This window comes from Pantherophis guttatus, chromosome 14 (genome assembly GCF_059756535.1).
Source record: "Pantherophis guttatus breed Tessera chromosome 14, ASM5975653v1, whole genome shotgun sequence".
NCBI lineage: Eukaryota > Metazoa > Chordata > Lepidosauria > Squamata > Colubridae > Pantherophis > Pantherophis guttatus.
The window spans coordinates 17,176,562-17,193,100 of record NC_142076.1 but is presented as its reverse complement, the minus strand read 5'-3'; the positions used below and the strand labels follow the sequence as shown (position 1 = coordinate 17,193,100).

Below are 16,539 nucleotides of genomic sequence, written 5' to 3'. Positions count from 1 at the left end.
GTCAGCCTCTTGCCCCCAACAATCTGGATCCTCATTTTACCCACCTCGGAAGGATGGAAGGCAGAGTCAAACCTTGAGCTGGTCGGGATCGAACTCCTGACAGTGGGCAGAGATAACCTGCAATACTGCATTCTAACCACTGTGCCACCATGGCTTTCTTTCTTTCTTTCTTTCTTTCTTTCTTTCTTTCTTTCTTTCTTTCTTTCTTTCTTTCTTTCCTTCCTTCCTTCCTTCCTTCCTTCCTTCCTTCCTTCCCTCCTTCCTTCCTTCGCAATAGCAGACTTGTATACTGCTTCACTGTGCTTTTAGAGCCCTCTCTAAGCGGTTTACAGAGTCAGCCTCTTGCCCCCCAACAATCTGGGTTCTCATTTTACCGACCTCGGGAAGGATGGAAGGCTGAGTCAACCTTGAGCCTGGTGAGATTCGATCTGCTGAACTGCAGCTAGCAGTCAGCTGAAGTAGCCTGCAGTGCTGCCCTCTAACCACCGGGCCACCTCGGCTCTTCCTACCTACAAGCCTTCCTACCTCCAACATCCTCATGAGGATATCTCTGCCGTTTCCATTTTCCTGCTCGCTCTTGGACCGAATGCAATCCACCAGGTTGAGCAGGAGTTTGCATGACATGGTCTGGATGCTGCTGGGTAAAGATTCATCATCGATATTCTTGGCAAAGAGCTGGACGGCCAGGGAGAGATCGTTGAGGGGTAAATGCTGCCGGACGTGGTGGACCAGATCGGCCAGGGTGCTGTACGCAAGGGGCCTAAAGGAGAAAAAAAAAACATGTTACAGGTGTTGTTGCTAGTTGCAAAGTCATGTCTGACCCATCGCGACCCCATGGACCACGTTCCTCCAGGCCTTCCTGTCCTCTACCATCCTCTGGAGTCCATTTAATCTCACACTGACTGCTTCAGTGACTCCATCCAGCCACCTCGTTCTCTGCCGTCCCCTTCTTCTTTTGCCCTCCATCGTTCCCAGCATTAGGCTCTTCTCCAGGGAGTCCTTCCTTCTCATTAGGTGGCCAAAGTATTTGAGTTTCCTCTTCAGGATCTGTCCTTCTAAAGAGCGGTCAGGGTTGATCTCCTCTAGGACTGACCGGTTGGATGGCCTTGCAGTCCAAGGGACTCGCAGGAGTCTTCTCCAGCACCAGAGTTCAAAGGCCTCCATTCTTTGGCTCTCAGCCATCCTTATGGTCCAACTTTCACAGCCGTACATTGCAACTGGGAAAACCATCGCCTTGACTATACACACTTTTGTTGGCAGGGTGATGTCTCTGCTTTTTAGAATGCTGTCTAGATTTGCCATAGCTTTCCTCCCCAGGAGCAAGCCTCTTTTAATTTCTTGGCTGCAGTCCTCATCTGCGGTGATCTTGGAGCCCAGGAAAATAAAATCTGTCACTACCTCAATTTCTTCCTCATCTATTTGTCAGGAATTGAGAGGGCCATGATCTTAGTTTTCTTAATGCTGAATTTCAAGCCAACTTTTGCACTCTCCTCCTTCACCCGGATCAAGAGGCTCTTTAGTGCCTCTTCGCTTTCTGCCATTAGAGTGGTATTATTACTATATTAGAATGGTATGTGTTACAGGTAGTCCTTGACTTATGACTTCAATCGAGCCCCACATTTCTGTTGTTAAGCGAGATGTTGGTTGAGTTTTGCCCCATTTTACGAACGTGCGTCGCAATTTCCCTCCCCCTGCAGACACCTACAACTTTTAGAGAGGACCGCTCGATGCCTCCAAGTAAATAGCGTGCGTTACCCACCTGAGTGTTTCACGAGCCGTGTAGCCAGAGCCTATGAGTATGGATTCATCGAACAATTTGTCCATGCACGGGATAAACTCTGCAACGAAAGATTTGCAACAGAATGAGTGTCGTAAGGAAAGCAACAGGGTCTTTATTAAGATGCTTCAACTTAATTTAAGATGGCACAGGTAGTCCTGGACTTACAAAACAGTTCGTTTAGGGACGGTTCAAAGTCACGACGGCGCTGAAAAAGGTGACTTAGGACGTACGTCTTTCACACTTTACGACCTTTGTAGGGATCGTGCCATCAAAATTCAGAGGCTTGGCAATTGGTTCATACTTATAGCAATAAGACCTATATGCCTCTTCACGGTGCTTTCACAGCCCTCTCTAAGCAGTTCGCAGAGTCAGCCTCTTGCCCCTAACAATTTGGGTCCTCTTTTTACCCACCTCGGAAGGACGGAAGGCTAAATCAACCTTGAGACTGGTGAGATTTAAACACCTGGCTGTGGGCATAGTCAGCCTGCAATACTTCACTTTAACCACTGTGGGGATGGATGGATGGATGGAGGGAGGGAGGGAGGGAGGGAGGGAGGGAGGGAGGGAGGAAGGAAGGAAGGAAGGAAGGAAGGAAGGAAGGAAGGAAGGAAGGAAGGAAGGAAGGAAGGAAGGCAGGCAGGCTAAGTCAACCTTGAGACTGGTGAGATTTAAACACCTGGCTGTGGGCATAGTCAGCCTTCAATACTTCACTTTAACCACTGTGGGGAGGGAGGGAGGGAGGGAGGGAGGGAGGAAGGAAAAGAAGGAGGAAGGGAGGGAGGAGGGAGAGAGGAAGGAAAGAAAAGAAGGGAGGAAGGAAGGGGAAGGAGGGAGGAAAGAAGGAAGGAAGGAAGGAAAAGAGGGAGGGAGAGAGGAAGGAAGGAGAGGGAGGGAGAGAGGAAGGAAAGAAAAGAAGGGAGGGAGGGAGGAGAGGGAGAGAGGAAGGAAAGAAGGGAGGGAGGAAGGAGGGAAGGAAGGCAATAGCACTTAAGACTTCTATACCGCTTCACGGTGCTTCACAGCCCTCTGTAAGCAGTTTACAGAGTCAGCCTCTTGCCCCCAACAATCTGGGTCCTCATTTTATCCACCTCAGAAGGATGGAAGGCTGAATCAACCTTGAGCCTGGTTGAGATTCGAACTGCCAAATTGCAGGCAGCCAGCAGACGTAGCCTGCAATACTGCGTCTTAACCACTGTGCCACACCTCATGACCCCATTCATTGCTGTGTCCCAAGGTCATGTGATCCTCTTTTGAGCGACAAAGTCAACGGGGATGCCAGATTCGCGCCGCCGCCACCACGGTACTCACTTACCACCTGCGGCGATTCACTTCACAATTAGGGCAAGAAAGGATGTAAAACAGGGCCAAAGCTCAACTCAAAACAAACGTCTCATTTCACCAGAGAAACGTTGGGCTCAAGTGCTGTCGTAAGTCGAGGACTACGTGCGACCATCTAAACAGGGCCAATGTACGTACGGCTCCTCAGGTCAGTGGTAAGGATATGCTTGGCTGCGATGAGCAGTTCCTTCCTCAGGTGAGCCGTTTCCGCTGGACAGTTGGACAGCAGCTGCAACATTCCCTTCACCATCTGCTGGGAATATTTAGCTACCAACTCCTGGCAAGGTGAGAAAAAAAATAAAATAAAATGCACCTCCATGTTATAGACGTGGCCTCCGTTGCTTACATCTCAATGAAGAGGAACTTATTTTTGGTGGGGGGTTTTTATCAGAAACTTATAGCAAAGAGCAACGTATATCTGATTATCCATGTAATAACTGCAGCTAGAATTGTATTTGCACAAAAATTGGCAAAGTGAAGAGATTCCTACGGATGAGAATGTGATTAGGAAAATAATTAGAATGTGCAGAAATGAATAGGATAACACTTGCAACTAAAGAGAAGGAACAAACTGAACGTTATATTTATATGGGAACTATTGTATCGATGGATAGAGAATAAAGGTGAAAGTTAGAAATAAAAGTAGATTAGAGAAATATAGAAAATATATCAATAGAATTATATACGTTAAGAAGAGGATTGTTACAGTATTAGATATGCTATGTATATCAGTATTAAGAATAGACAAATCATGAATACGGCTGTAAATTTTAATTGTTATTGCACAAGACATTTGTACCCAGGTGACACACTGTTTAATGGAAGATGGATTGTTTGTATTAAAATAAGATTAAAAAATTGTGTTTTTTTTTTTAAAAAAAGAGGAACTTAGAGGAAGTAAGACATTGCATGGGAAGTTCACCAGAGGGCCAGACTCACCTGATAAATCCTTATAATGTAAGCCAGAAACGACAATGTTTTAATCTGGGCAGCAATGAAGTCGGCGTACAATTCCTTATTGTAGTTTTTATTCTGCCTGAATTATGGAAGAAGGCGTATTTGATCAGAATGATTTTTTTTTTTCAAAAAAGATTTTTTTATTTTTATTTCTCATAAACACATTTACACGTACAATCATTTCCATCATTTTTCATTCATCTTTTCCTTTTAACTTTCATTTTTCATTTTTACTTTTTTGTCAAGTAAAAGGAGAAAGGGGAGGGGGGGGTAAAAGGGGAAAAAAGTGAGATATTATAAAAATGTAGGCAAACGATGAAATAAAAATAAATATTAATTGAGTAAGAAATTGAAATGACAATAAAGATAATTAGAAAATCGGGGCTGCTCGAATACCACTTTAGATTGAACAGAAAAGGGAAACAACAGGAGAGAGGGGAAGGAGTAGAGAGAGAGGAAGGGAGAAGAGAGGAGAGGAGAGGAGAAAGAAGAAAGGGAAAAGCAGAAGAAGAAAAGGGAGGGGAAAGAGGAGCAGGGGAGGAGGTTAGAAGGGGGAAAGAAGAGAGGATGGGGATAGAGAAAGGGAAGTAGGAAAGAGGAGGAGAGGAAGAAGGAAGGAAGTAGGAGAAAGAAGAAGGAAGAGAAGGGGAAGTTGGAGTAAAGGTAAAGGGTAAAAGATCACAACAATTATTAACTGGCTGAATAACTAACAGGAACTCTGAAATTGGATGGTGGAATGCTAAACTTTGTTCCTTTTTTTCTCTGTATGTCTGTTTACACAGTTTGGGATTTGTTAAAAGTTTTAATTCCTTATGCATACCTGGCTTGGTTGGACACCTGAATAATTATGGTATTCATGATCAAGGGCACAAATTCGGCTACCACGTTGTGAATATTCAGCTTGTAGAGCTAAGGGGAATAAAACAGGAAGAGGCGTGTTAGACGAGGACAAACAGCAACCGTTTATTTTTCCTTTTCGTTTTGAGAAGGGTAGCAGTAACGTTCAGGTACGCACGAAATTACACCTACCTCTTAGCCTCGCCTCCGATGAGGGAAAGAAGAAAAAAGTAGTGGGAAGTTATGGGAACTGAGACATGGGAGAACATCGTTTCATACAAACCTGATACATGAGGACGACGATTATGGGAAGTTCGGCTAAAACTTTCAAGGAAAGGGAGCCGCGAGGAATGACCGCGTGCTGGGAAAGGATAAAAAAAAAAAGGAATGGTCAATAGAATTCAAAGGACGTCAGACATAGTTTGTTTGTGGTTATGTAGGGATTCTAGGCTGATCCCTCTTTTAACTCCATCCTAGGTTCTCGTTTCTTCTCCTACACATCTCCTTCCAGAGATATTTTTGTTGGGCATTCTACCAGAAAAATACCATATTTTTCAGAGTATAAAACGCACCTTTTTTCCCCCAAACACGCCTTCCGTCGTGCTCTGAAGACTCTATTGTTTAATCAAGCCGGCCTGACCGAATAAATCAATTTTAATGGGTTTTAATTGATTTTAAAGGGGTTTTAGCTAAGGGTTTTAATAACGGCCAAATTGCTTTAATTTATTTTAACGGTTTTTAATTTTTGTGATGGGTTTGTTTTAATATGGCTGTACACCGCCCTGAGTCCTTCGGGAGAAGGGCGGTATAGAAATGTAATCAAATCAAATCAAACCAAATCAAATACTCCGAATGTAGTATAAGGAGGTTTCAGAGGCTGAAAAAAGCATCAGAAACGAAGCTTCAGAAAAGAAGCCCCCAAACAGAGCTTCAGAGGCTTTTTTTCTGAAACTGTTTCGGACGCTTTCAGAGGCAGAAAAGGAAGTTTTTTCTGAGTTTCAGAAGTTTCAGAGGCAGAAAAAAAAGTTTTTTCTGAGTTTCAGAAGTTTCAGAGGCAGAAAAAAAAAGCAAGGCACAGAGCTCACAACTGTTAAAAGTCACCTCTGGGAACAGCTGATTGGGGGTATTCCAGGAGGCCGATCCACCTGCCAATCAGCTTTTTTCTTATTTTCCTCCCCAAAAACTAAGGTGCGTCTTATACTCCGAAAAATATGGTATGATAAAAAGACTACATATCTGGTCTTGCATATACTAACTGCATCTAGAATTGTATTTGGAAAAATGATGAGATGCCGTCTTGAGGGGAATGTAATTAAGAAAATATTAGAATGTGCAGAAATGGATAGACTAATGTTTACTATAAAGGATAAAGAAGAAACAATATTTTTGGATATCGGACATATCTTATCAATGGCCAGGCAATAGAAACAGAAGTTAGAAAGGAGGAGATATAAAAGGAGGAAATGCTAAAGTGGAGAATTGTTAAAGAAGATGGTGTTAAGTATTATTATTTTCTCCCTCTTTTATAAAAGATTTTTAATTTTTAATATCTTTTAGTATTTTATATATTCAAATTTTAAAATTGGTTTTAAATTGTTTGGGGTTTTAATTTGTCTGGGCCAAAACTATTTAATTTGATTTTAATTCTACTTTTAAATTTTGTATGTATGTATTTTATTGTTTGGCTGTGCACCGCCCTGAGTCCTTCGGGAGTAGGGCGGTATAGAAATCAAATCAAATAAATAAATAAAAATAAAATTATATTATCATATTATTTTATTATCAATATTATAGTGATGAATACCACAACAAATATGTGTATCGTGATTGTTTAAAAATAACTGTACCCAGACCTCACAATGTTTGATGAAAATTGAATGTTAGATAAATAGAACAAATAAAACATTTTTAAAAAAAGGGAGGTTAGACTTAATTCACTTTTGACTCCGCCCCCCCCAGGTTCTGCCACTCCTTCTCCTACAAAGACGGAGTCTTGCACTCACCGATCTAGTTTCACTGTCGTCTCTCTCCGGATTTACTTTCACTACAACCGTCGTGATCAAGCCCACCATTTCTGGGGTAGGGATGGTGTTCTCCGGGACAACTTGAGGATTCTCAAAGTACCGATTCTAAGGTTAAGAAACACAACCGAAGCATCACTCTAGCTGCCGATCGCAGGCGGCGATGCAAAAGTTAAAGAAGGAATTTAGGAAAACCAGCCAAACGGTAATTAAGCCTTAGCGATCCGGTGCTACTGGTTCAAGACCAAAAGGTTTTCCAATAAAACTTTCATGCAGTATAGAAGAAAAACATAATCTCACAATCAGATGGGCCAGAGTGCAGACTTCCCTCTCCGGGATCCAAGATCCTGACTGCTTTGCCCCAGCTACGGACCCCAAAGAATGCAGCACGCACAAAGTCTGTACAAACCTTAGTTTGCTAAATTAAATCAATCTTTTTCAAACAAAGGCTGTTAATTAACTTTCTTAACAGCCTACAAGACTCCAAAGAATAAATAATCGTAATCTTACTAGGGTTGGCAGAAAGCCCAGAAGCAATTTGCAGGAAACTGATAAGAGAACTAAGATCAGGAGGTGAAGGAGAGCGAAGTTGTTCCCTGCAAATTGCCTCAATCGTTCGTCCTTAAATAGGCTAAGGAAGTGGCCAATTAGCCCCAAGCTTTACTCTCGAGGAGACCTCCTCCTGAGGAGCCACTCCTGCCTTTTGGCAGCTGTGCGTGCCCGTGCATCGAGAAGAGGCTCCTTCTCTTTGTTCTCTTCATTTAAAGGAGCTTCTGGAGGTTCTGAAGGCCCTGGCTGAATCCCTGCCTCTGGCACCACATCTTCTCCAGCCTCCTCATTTTCTGACTCGAGTGCCAGCTGCCCAGGCTGCTGGCGCAGCGCCACACCAGCCTCCTCGCTGTCGGAAGCAGCTACTAGCTGCACAGGCCAGTGACGGGCCACAACACCGACTGACACCAGTAGGAAAAACGCCCCACGCTTCAATGCTGGGTTTATGCAGCCAGACTCTGGCATGCACTGAGTTCATTCAGCAGCAAAAGTCAGCGCTGGGAGTGACCGCCTCCCAGCGCCCTTAAATAAGTGAGCCACGCCTCTACCCTGTGCGTGCCTCGCCCTGGTGCTTGTCCTGCGCTCTGGCCCAGCTTATTGTTGGGCCTGAATAACTGCTCAGCGCGTTCTGCCCTTGGCCACACCTCCGCGCCTTGCAGCTGATCTCCGCCGCTACCTTCACCGTCACGAGACCACTGAGCCAAGCCGCGTGTCCGCGCTGTTCCTGCCACGCTACAGCTGAGCCTCCCGTGTTGCTGCTGTAGTCGTTCCGACACCCCCCCCCCGTCACCGGTGCATTCCCGAAACCCCCCTGTGCTCCAGTGCTTTTTCCCACCCCATTGTGGCAAGTCCCGGGCCTCGCGGCTTGACACATAAACGTCATCGTTGTATTACCTACCACTACTTTTGGAAGCTCCTTGTAAATCTGTTTCACAAAATCCAAGAAATGATGAATCTGCAGAAAAAGGGGTAAGGTGTTATGAGAAATTTGATTTCAAAGTCTGAAACCGTTCTAGTCTTGGAAAAAGAAGTCCAACCGACTCCCAGGGTCTGCTGTTTGAGGAGACCACAACCAAAGACAAAGCATTGTGATTAACACCAACTGTCTGCAATTACTGCAGGTTCGAATCTCGCCAAGGCTCAAGGTTGACTCAGCCTTCCATCCTTTCTAAGGTAGGTAAATTGAGGACCCAGTTTGTGGGGGCAATAAGCTAACTTTGTATAAATATACAAAAGGATGAAGGCTATTGCTTAACGCATTGTAAGCCACCCTGAGTCTCCGGAGAAGGATGGCATATAAATCAAATTAAAAATAAAAATTAAAAAAAAGACCTATTGCCCATCCTACCTTAACATACTTCTCCCCCGAAGATTATTCATGGGAACCCCAAAATGTTTGTGAGCTTTGACTATGTCACACAACCGCAGGTCACTAAATTAAAAAAACTTATTATTTACCTCTTGTGTGATGGCTGGCCGGAACTGTTTGTGAAGCTCAATAATTATCCTCAAGCAAATAAGTACATTTTCTTCATTTTCGGTCTAAAAATGAGGGTGGGAGAGAGATGGAAAAGGGTTTATTATGTAGCAAAAATTAGAACCGCATACTGCCAACGGTTTTGAAAAAAAAATAAGGAGAGCAGAGTCAAACAGAATTACCTCTAGAAACCTAAACATCACAGATAAGATATTTTTGGTGTGTGGGCGCAGATGCTCGTTGGTTGGTATTCTATGGATTATTTCCAAAACTAATTTTCTCAGTTGCTGCAGAAGGGGAGAGAGAAAAAAAATAATAGGGAACAGAACTTGGTTTTGAATGATAAACATGTTTATGTTAAGATAAAAGACCCAAATTAAACCCTAAAAGCTTATTACGTTAATTGAGGTTGTGCATGGCTGCAGATTTTAAATTCACGAAAAACCACGAAAGACGTCTCCGTGGTTATGTGGCCGGCATGACTAAACGCCAAAGGCACACGGAACGCTGTTACCTTCCCACCAAAGGTGGTCCCTGTTTTTCTACTTGCATTTTTTAAGTGCTTTCGAACTGCTAGGTTGGCAGAAGCTGGGACAAGTCACGGGAGCTCACCCCGTTACGCGGCGCTAGGGATTCGAACCGCTGAACTGTCGGCCTTTCGATCGACGAGCTCAGTGTCTTAGCCACTGAGCCACCCAAATTAAACCCCAAAAGCTTATCACGTTAATTGAGGCTGTGCATGGCTGCGGATTTTAAATTCATGAAAAACGTAAGCGGGGTTTTACATTAAAAAGAAGTAGATCGCATGTCAAAATGGACAGTAATGAAGTCTAACTGTCCAGTTCTTTTTGACTAGTATCAAAAAAATTAGGCAAGCTTGTGTCCCATGAAAGACACCAGGAATTCTTGATAAAACTTGGAAAGTCAGAAAAAAGATCTCACAGAAGGTGCATTAAATTTGTTATGCTGCAACCAGTAAAAGTATACAAACTCTTATCAGAAGCAAGCTGGTCTTTTCTCTGTAATTTCACCTTCTTTCTTCCAAGATTTAAAAAAGATGGCGGATATGTCTTTATCACAGGGATAACAGGAAAAGAATGTATCTTTTCTTTTATGTATACCGAGAGCTTATGCAGCAAGATAAATTCCTTATGTGTCCAATCACACTTGGCCAATAAAGAATTCTATTCTATTCTATTGAACAAAGAAGTATCCTGGAGAGTACCTGTGCAGGTTTTTCCTGCAGGAACTGGACTTCCCCGTCTTGGAGAAACGTAAGGAAGCGAGGGATGATGTGTTCCAGGAATGTGGAATATTGAGGCGATGAGGTGACGTTCTAGGAAGAGAAAAATAAAAGACTTTTGGGGGGGTTTCCAACCACGCAGAGGGTATAAAATACTGTTTCTCAACCTCAACTTTAAGATGGGCGGACTTCAACTCCCAGAATTCCCCAGCCAGCATCCATTACGGGGAGTCCTCGACTCACGACAATGGAGCCCAGAATTTCTGTTGCTAGGCGAGACGGTCACGACAATTTTATCCCGTTTTACAACCTTCCTTGCCGCAGTTGTTAAGTGAATCACTGCAGTTGTTCAGTTAGTAACACGGTTGTTAAGTGAATCTGGCTTCCCCCATGGACTTTTATTTATTTTATTTATTTGAATTTGTCAAACAAAAACAAGAACAAGAATAAGAGAATTATTTATTTATTTATTTATTTAAATTTTTATACCGCCCTTCTCCCGAGGGACTCAGGGCGGTGCACAGCCACAATAAAACACTTATATCCATAAAGTTTAAAAACAGTTTAAAACGTATTAAATAATTTTGCCCTATATTAAAAATTAAAACACCCATTAAAATTCATTATTTAAGCCAGCCCAGCCTGTTGAAATAAAGGATGAAGACTTTGCTCGTCAGAAGGTCGCAAAAAACGGTTGTGTGAAAAACAGTTGTAAGTCACATTTTTCAATGCCGTCGTGACTTTTAAACGGTCACTAAATGAGCGGTCAAGGGCTACCTGTATTTCTTTCCGATCCTCAGGTGCTTTGGAGAAGAGGTTGACCCCCTCTTCTTTGTGACAGCCCTATAAATATTGGGAGACTGTTATTATGTCACCCCTAGTCACATTTTATATCACATATGAAGAACGGTTGCAGGAACTGGGTATGTCTAGTTTGATGAAAAGAAGGACTAGGGGTGACATGATAGCAGGGTTCCAATATCTCAGGGGCTGCCCCAAAGAAGAGGGAGTCAAGCTATTCTCCAAAGCACCTGAAGGCAGGACAAGAAGCAACGGGTGGAAACTCATCAAGGAGAGAAGCAACTTAGAACTAAGGAGAAATTTCCTGACAATTAGAACAATTAACCAGTGGAACTACTTGCCACCAGAAGTTGTGAATGCTCCAACACTGGAGGTTTTTAAGAAGACGCTGGATAACCATTTGTCTGAAGTGGTGTAGGGTTTCCTGCCTAAGCAGGGGGCTGGACTAGAAGACCTCCAAGGTCCCTTCCAACTCTGTTATTCTATTCTATATTCTAGTCGGGAGAACAGTCATCCAATATCTACCAGCAGCTTTCCAAGTCTCTAATAAAAAAAACTTTCTAACCATTCCAATCAACAATGGCCCCCAATGTAAGAGCCTTGGTAGTACCCCGTTATTAAAGCACCCCGTTATTAAGACCAGCTGCCTGCAATTACTGCAGGTTCGAATCTCGCCAAGGCTCAAGGTTGACTCAGCCTTCCATCCTTTCTAAGGTAGGTGAAATGAGGACCCAGTTTGTGGGGGCAATAAGCTGACTTTGTATAAATATACAAAAAGGATGAAGGCTATTGCTTAGCGCATTGTAAGCCGCCCTGAGTCTCCGGAGAAGGGCGGCATATAAATCAAATTAAATTAAAAACAAAAATAAAAAATGTCCAGCTCTGTCAAGCACTCCACTCTCAAACCAGGAACTATTACCTCAAAGTTCTCACTAACTTCTTGCATCATCTTCAGTTTCGTTTCATCGGCTGCAAAGCAAGAATGAAAGGCAGGCGTTGAAATATGTATTAACCTGTAGCAGGGAGGTGTTATTTGAACCCCCTGAAAGAAGCAATCAGATCTTATCAGTTTGGCTCTCACGACCCCCGTTTTATGCATCACATCTCAACATTTCCAGCCACACCTCTTCACATACACACACTCATCTCCACGCACTCACATCCATGTGATTTCTTTTTTTGGTGGGGGTTCAAGAGAAAGAAAGGTCATCATTTGCTTCTCTGTTACGTCTGCAAAGCAGGCCAGGAATGACACAGATGGGGTTTGCATCTTTACCGGTGCATTCAGCCCGCATCTCGGGTGCAAAATGTAATCCAGCCTCCAATTTGCACCAAAATTCTGGGTTTAAGAATTCACAGTTCTATAGGAATCCAAAGGAGGAGAACGTGCATTCTGGAGGATAATTCACAATTTGCCAAGTACGATTCGCGCCAGAGATTGTTCAAACATCTGCGCCCAAAGGAAAGAAAGAAGAAAGAAAAACTTACGTGTGTTAGCATCGGTGAGAGCCGCCACAAACTGGAGATACTTTTTCATTAAGGTGGTCTGGTCGACCACAGTGGGTCCTTGGGTTGAAACGAACGCCATTTAAAAAAAAAAAAAATTCTGTAGGTTTAAGTGAATATTTAGGAGGAAACTGAAGGGCTCAAGCGATCAGCCAGCCTAAAAGAAGAGAGAAAGCAAAGCTATTTTAGCCTCATTACACGGATGCTGTGATGTTACAGGAGAGATTTATTTAGTTTTATCCCACTTTTTTTCTTTTTAATAACTCAAGATAGCTCAAGAGGGACTGACCCAAAGTCACCCAGTTGGCTTTCATGCCTACGGCGGGACTAGAACTCACTGTCTCCTGGCAATTGGCACAAAGTCACCCAACTAGTTTTCATGCCTAAGGTGGTACTAGAACTCCCCATCTCCTGGTAATAGACTCAAAATTATCCAGTTGGCTTTCATGCTTAAGGGGACTAGAACTCACCGTCTCCTAGTGATTGGTCCAAAGTTACCTAGCTGGCTTTCATGCCTATGGTGGGACTAGAACTCACTGTCTCCTGGCAATTGGCACAAAGTCACCGAACTAGATTTCATGCCTAAGGTGGTACTAGAACTCCCCATCTCCTGGTGATAGACTCAAAATTATCCAGTTGGCTTTCATGCTTAAGAGGACTAGAACTCACTGTCTCCTAGTGATTGGTCCAAAGTCACCCAGCCAGCTTTCATGCCTATGGCAGGACTAGAACTCCCTATCTCCTGGTGATTGGTCCAAAGTCACCTAGCTGGCTTTCATACCTATGACGGGGCTAGAACTCACCGTCTCCTGGCAATTGGCACAAAGTCACCCAACTAGCTTTCATGCCTAAGGTGGTACTAGAACTCACTGTCTCCTGGTGATAAGACTCAAAATTTACCCAGTTGGCTTTCACACTTAAAGAGAACTAGAACTCAACTGTCTCCTGGTGATTGGCCTTAAACTCACTCAGTCGGCTTTCAATGGGTGACTTCAGACCGGTCAGTCCCAGCCTCCCTTGCAGGGCTGTTGTTGCAGAGCCAAAAAGAAACGCTCCTTGCCCGGCCATCCATTGTTGCAAAAAAGCAAGAGATCAATTCTAATGCATCTATGGGTAGATTAAAAAATCTGCCCCACAAACACACACACACACACACCAGGGCTGAATCTATCCTAACTCCCATGCTCCAAGCACAAAGCAACAACTCCCATCATCCCCAGCCGCCCCTGAATCCGGCTCTTTGGGGGGGAAAAAACCCCAAATCCCTCACCCCTTTCCATCGCATGAAGAAGGATTCTCCTCTCTCCCATGAACGCCCAAGCACGGCTGGGAACGATGGGAGAGGCAGTCCCCGAAAGCAGAGGGCGCCCGGTTGGAGAAGCAGCCCGCGTTCCATCCCGCTGGCAGAAGCCGGCTGTCAATCTCGCGCCGGCCACGCCTCCCCCCCGCGAAAGCCACGCCTCCCCCGCCACGCCCACTTTTGTGTGCTTCGCAAAGGGAGGGGGAAGCGTGGCTCCCTTCCATCCGTCCCCGCCCCTCCCTTCCCCGGCCAGGCTCCTCTCACCGGCTCCTCTCACCGGGCCGGGCCGCCTCATGCCCGCCTCGGCGGCTTCCCGAAGCAGCCCCGGAGAGCCGGCCGCCTCCCTGGCTCCGCCGCTTCACCTGCCCGCGTCGGAAGCCTTTGGCGGCGCCACTTCCGGTCCGTTCCTCCTCCCCCCCCCACTGCCCCCTAGAGCTAGGCAAGAGAGCAGAGGGGCCCTGCTGCCGTCATTTCCGCCTTCATCCCCCAAACGCCTTTAAAAAAACCTCAACCAAAGAATGAAATGCAGTTGGGAGGCGCCGAGAATAGGGGAGTGTAAAAATCAATCCAGAAATCCGGGAATGAAAAAGAAAGAGAGGGAGGGAGGGAGGGAAAGAAAGAGAAAGAAGGGAGGAGGGAGGGAGGGAAAGAAAGAGAAAGAAGGGAGGGAGGGAGGGAAAGAAAGATAGCAAAAGTAAAAGGAGGGAGGGAAAGAAAAAGAAAGCGAAAGAAAGAGGGAAGAAAAAAGAAAGAGAGGAGGGGGAAGAGAAAAAAATGGAAAGAAAGCAAAAGAAAGAAAGAGGAGGAGGGAGGGAGAGAAAGAAAAAGAAGAGGGAGGGAGAGAAAGAGGGAGGAAGAGAAAGAGAAATATAGCAAAAGTAAAAGGAGGGAGGGAGAGAGGAAAAGCAAAAGAAAGGAAAGAAAATAGAAAAAAGAGAGGAGGAGGGAGAAAGAAGTGGAAAGAAAGCAAAAGAAAGAAAGGAGGAGGAGGGAGGGAGAGAGAAAGAAAGAGCAAAAGTAAAAGAAGGGAAGGAGAGAAAAAGAAAGCAAAAGAAAGAGGAGGGGAAGAGAAAGAAATGGAAAGAAAGCAAAAGAAAGAAAGAGGAGGAGGGAAGGAGGGAGAGGAGGGAGGGAGAGAAAAAGAAAGAAGGGAGGGAGAGAAAGAAAGAAAGAGCAAAAGTAAAAGGGAAGGAGAGAAAGAAAAAGCGAAAGAAGATAGCAAAGAAAGAAAAGAGGGAGACAAAAGAAAGAAATTGAAAGAAAGCAAAAGAAGGAAAGGAGGAGGGAGGGAGAGAGAGAGAGAGAGAGAAAGAAAGAAAGAAGCCATTGATCGTCCTGAGTACAGCTGTGCATTGTGCATAGATTATGCTTTTTGCTACATACGTGAGGATTCATGCTTTGCTTTCAATGGGTGAAGGATGCAGGGATTTTTGCCTTCTCTAACTTTTTCTATCTCTATACCTCGCCTTCTCTTCTGGGATTAGCCAATCAGCGCGCCGATCTCGCTTCTTCCCAACCAATCCCTGCAACCTTTCGCAGCACAATACAGAACTGAGCCTTGCAGACTTCTTGGGAGGGGAGGAGTGGGATGATTTCCAGACGTACAAGAACTACAGCTCCCATAATCCCCTATCAGTAGTTTTGGGCCTTTTTCTAGGGCTTTTTCGTGCCTTTTAGCTGTATTTGACTTTGCAAAGTGGGACCAGCGTTGCAAACATAAAACGTTCCCCTTAAAGTGGAAAAGTGCTAAACAATGGATGGAAACTGACCAAGGAGAGATTCAACCTGGAAATAAGGAGGAATTTTCTGACGGTGAGAACAATCTATCGATGGAACAGAAGTTGCCTTCGGAAGTTGTGGGAGCTTCATCCCTGGAGGCTTTCGAGAAGAGACTAGACTGCCCTCTGTCAGAAATGGTGTTGGATCTCCTGCTTGGATGGGGGGTTGGACTAGATGACCTCTAAGGTCCCTTCCAACCAGGGGTGAAATCCAGCAGGTTCTGACAGGTTCTGGAGAACCGGTAGCGGAAATTTTGAGTAGTTCAGAGAACTGGCAAATACCACCTCTGGCTGGCCCCAGAGTGGGGAGGGAATGGGGATTTTGCAGTATCCTTCCCCTGGAGTTAGGGTGGGAATGGAGATGTTGCAGTATTCTTCCCCTGCCACACCCACCAAGAACCGGTAGTAAAAAAAATGTGGATTTCACCACTGCTTCCCACTCTGTTATTCTGTAAAGCAGTCGACTGTGCCATTATGCATCTGTAGGTCTTCTAAAATGCTACATTTTTTTTTTCTCACCCAAGTCATCTCTTAATTAGTTGCTACAGTTTCTATTTGTTTCCCTTGATTGGGGAAAAAAACAAGGATTTTCCAACCCGCATTTGCCTTCTACTTGCAATTGCAGGGAATGTCATCTTTGTAGCAATGATAAAATCCTTTTTTTTTTTTTTTTTTTTTACTATCGGTTCTGCGGGTGTGTCTTGTAGGCGTGGTGTGGTTTGGTGGGCATGGAATGAGAAGGATGTTGCAAAATCCCCATTCCCACCCCACTGCAGGGGAAGGATATTGCAAAATCCCCATTCCCACCCCACTGCAGGGGAAGGATACTGCAAAATCCCCATTCCCACCCCACTCCAGGGGGAAAGATACTGCAAAATCCCCATTCCCACCCCACTCCAGGGGAAGGATACTGCAAAATCCCCATTCCCACCCCACTCTGGGGCCAGCCAGA

At 44.6% G+C, this 16,539-nt stretch overlaps 1 protein-coding gene across 4 annotated transcripts in view; it reads right to left on the bottom strand.

Annotated features, from left to right (window-relative positions):
• TRRAP (transformation/transcription domain associated protein) overlaps nt 1-14,835 on the bottom strand; it is a 131,279-nt gene extending 116,444 nt beyond the window's left edge. For 2 of the 4 annotated variants that reach the window (XM_087878567.1, XM_087878570.1), the window contains exons 1-14: nt 14,074-14,835; nt 12,492-12,666; nt 11,923-11,972; nt 10,185-10,295; nt 9,142-9,246; nt 8,941-9,024; nt 8,381-8,437; nt 6,916-7,041; nt 5,196-5,273; nt 4,896-4,984; nt 4,058-4,154; nt 3,257-3,395; nt 1,760-1,838; nt 526-760 (exon numbers count right to left, since the gene is read on the bottom strand). In XM_087878567.1, the coding sequence (XP_087734693.1) occupies nt 526-760; nt 1,760-1,838; nt 3,257-3,395; nt 4,058-4,154; nt 4,896-4,984; nt 5,196-5,273; nt 6,916-7,041; nt 8,381-8,437; nt 8,941-9,024; nt 9,142-9,246; nt 10,185-10,295; nt 11,923-11,972; nt 12,492-12,591 (1,350 nt within the window). In that variant the 5' untranslated portion in view covers nt 12,592-12,666; nt 14,074-14,835. The remainder of the gene's footprint in view (nt 1-525; nt 761-1,759; nt 1,839-3,256; nt 3,396-4,057; nt 4,155-4,895; nt 4,985-5,195; nt 5,274-6,915; nt 7,042-8,380; nt 8,438-8,940; nt 9,025-9,141; nt 9,247-10,184; nt 10,296-11,922; nt 11,973-12,491; nt 12,667-14,073) is intronic. The other 2 variants (XM_087878571.1, XM_087878569.1) reach the window with 2 other exon arrangements.
• Nucleotides 14,836-16,539: the final 1,704 nt, after the last annotated feature.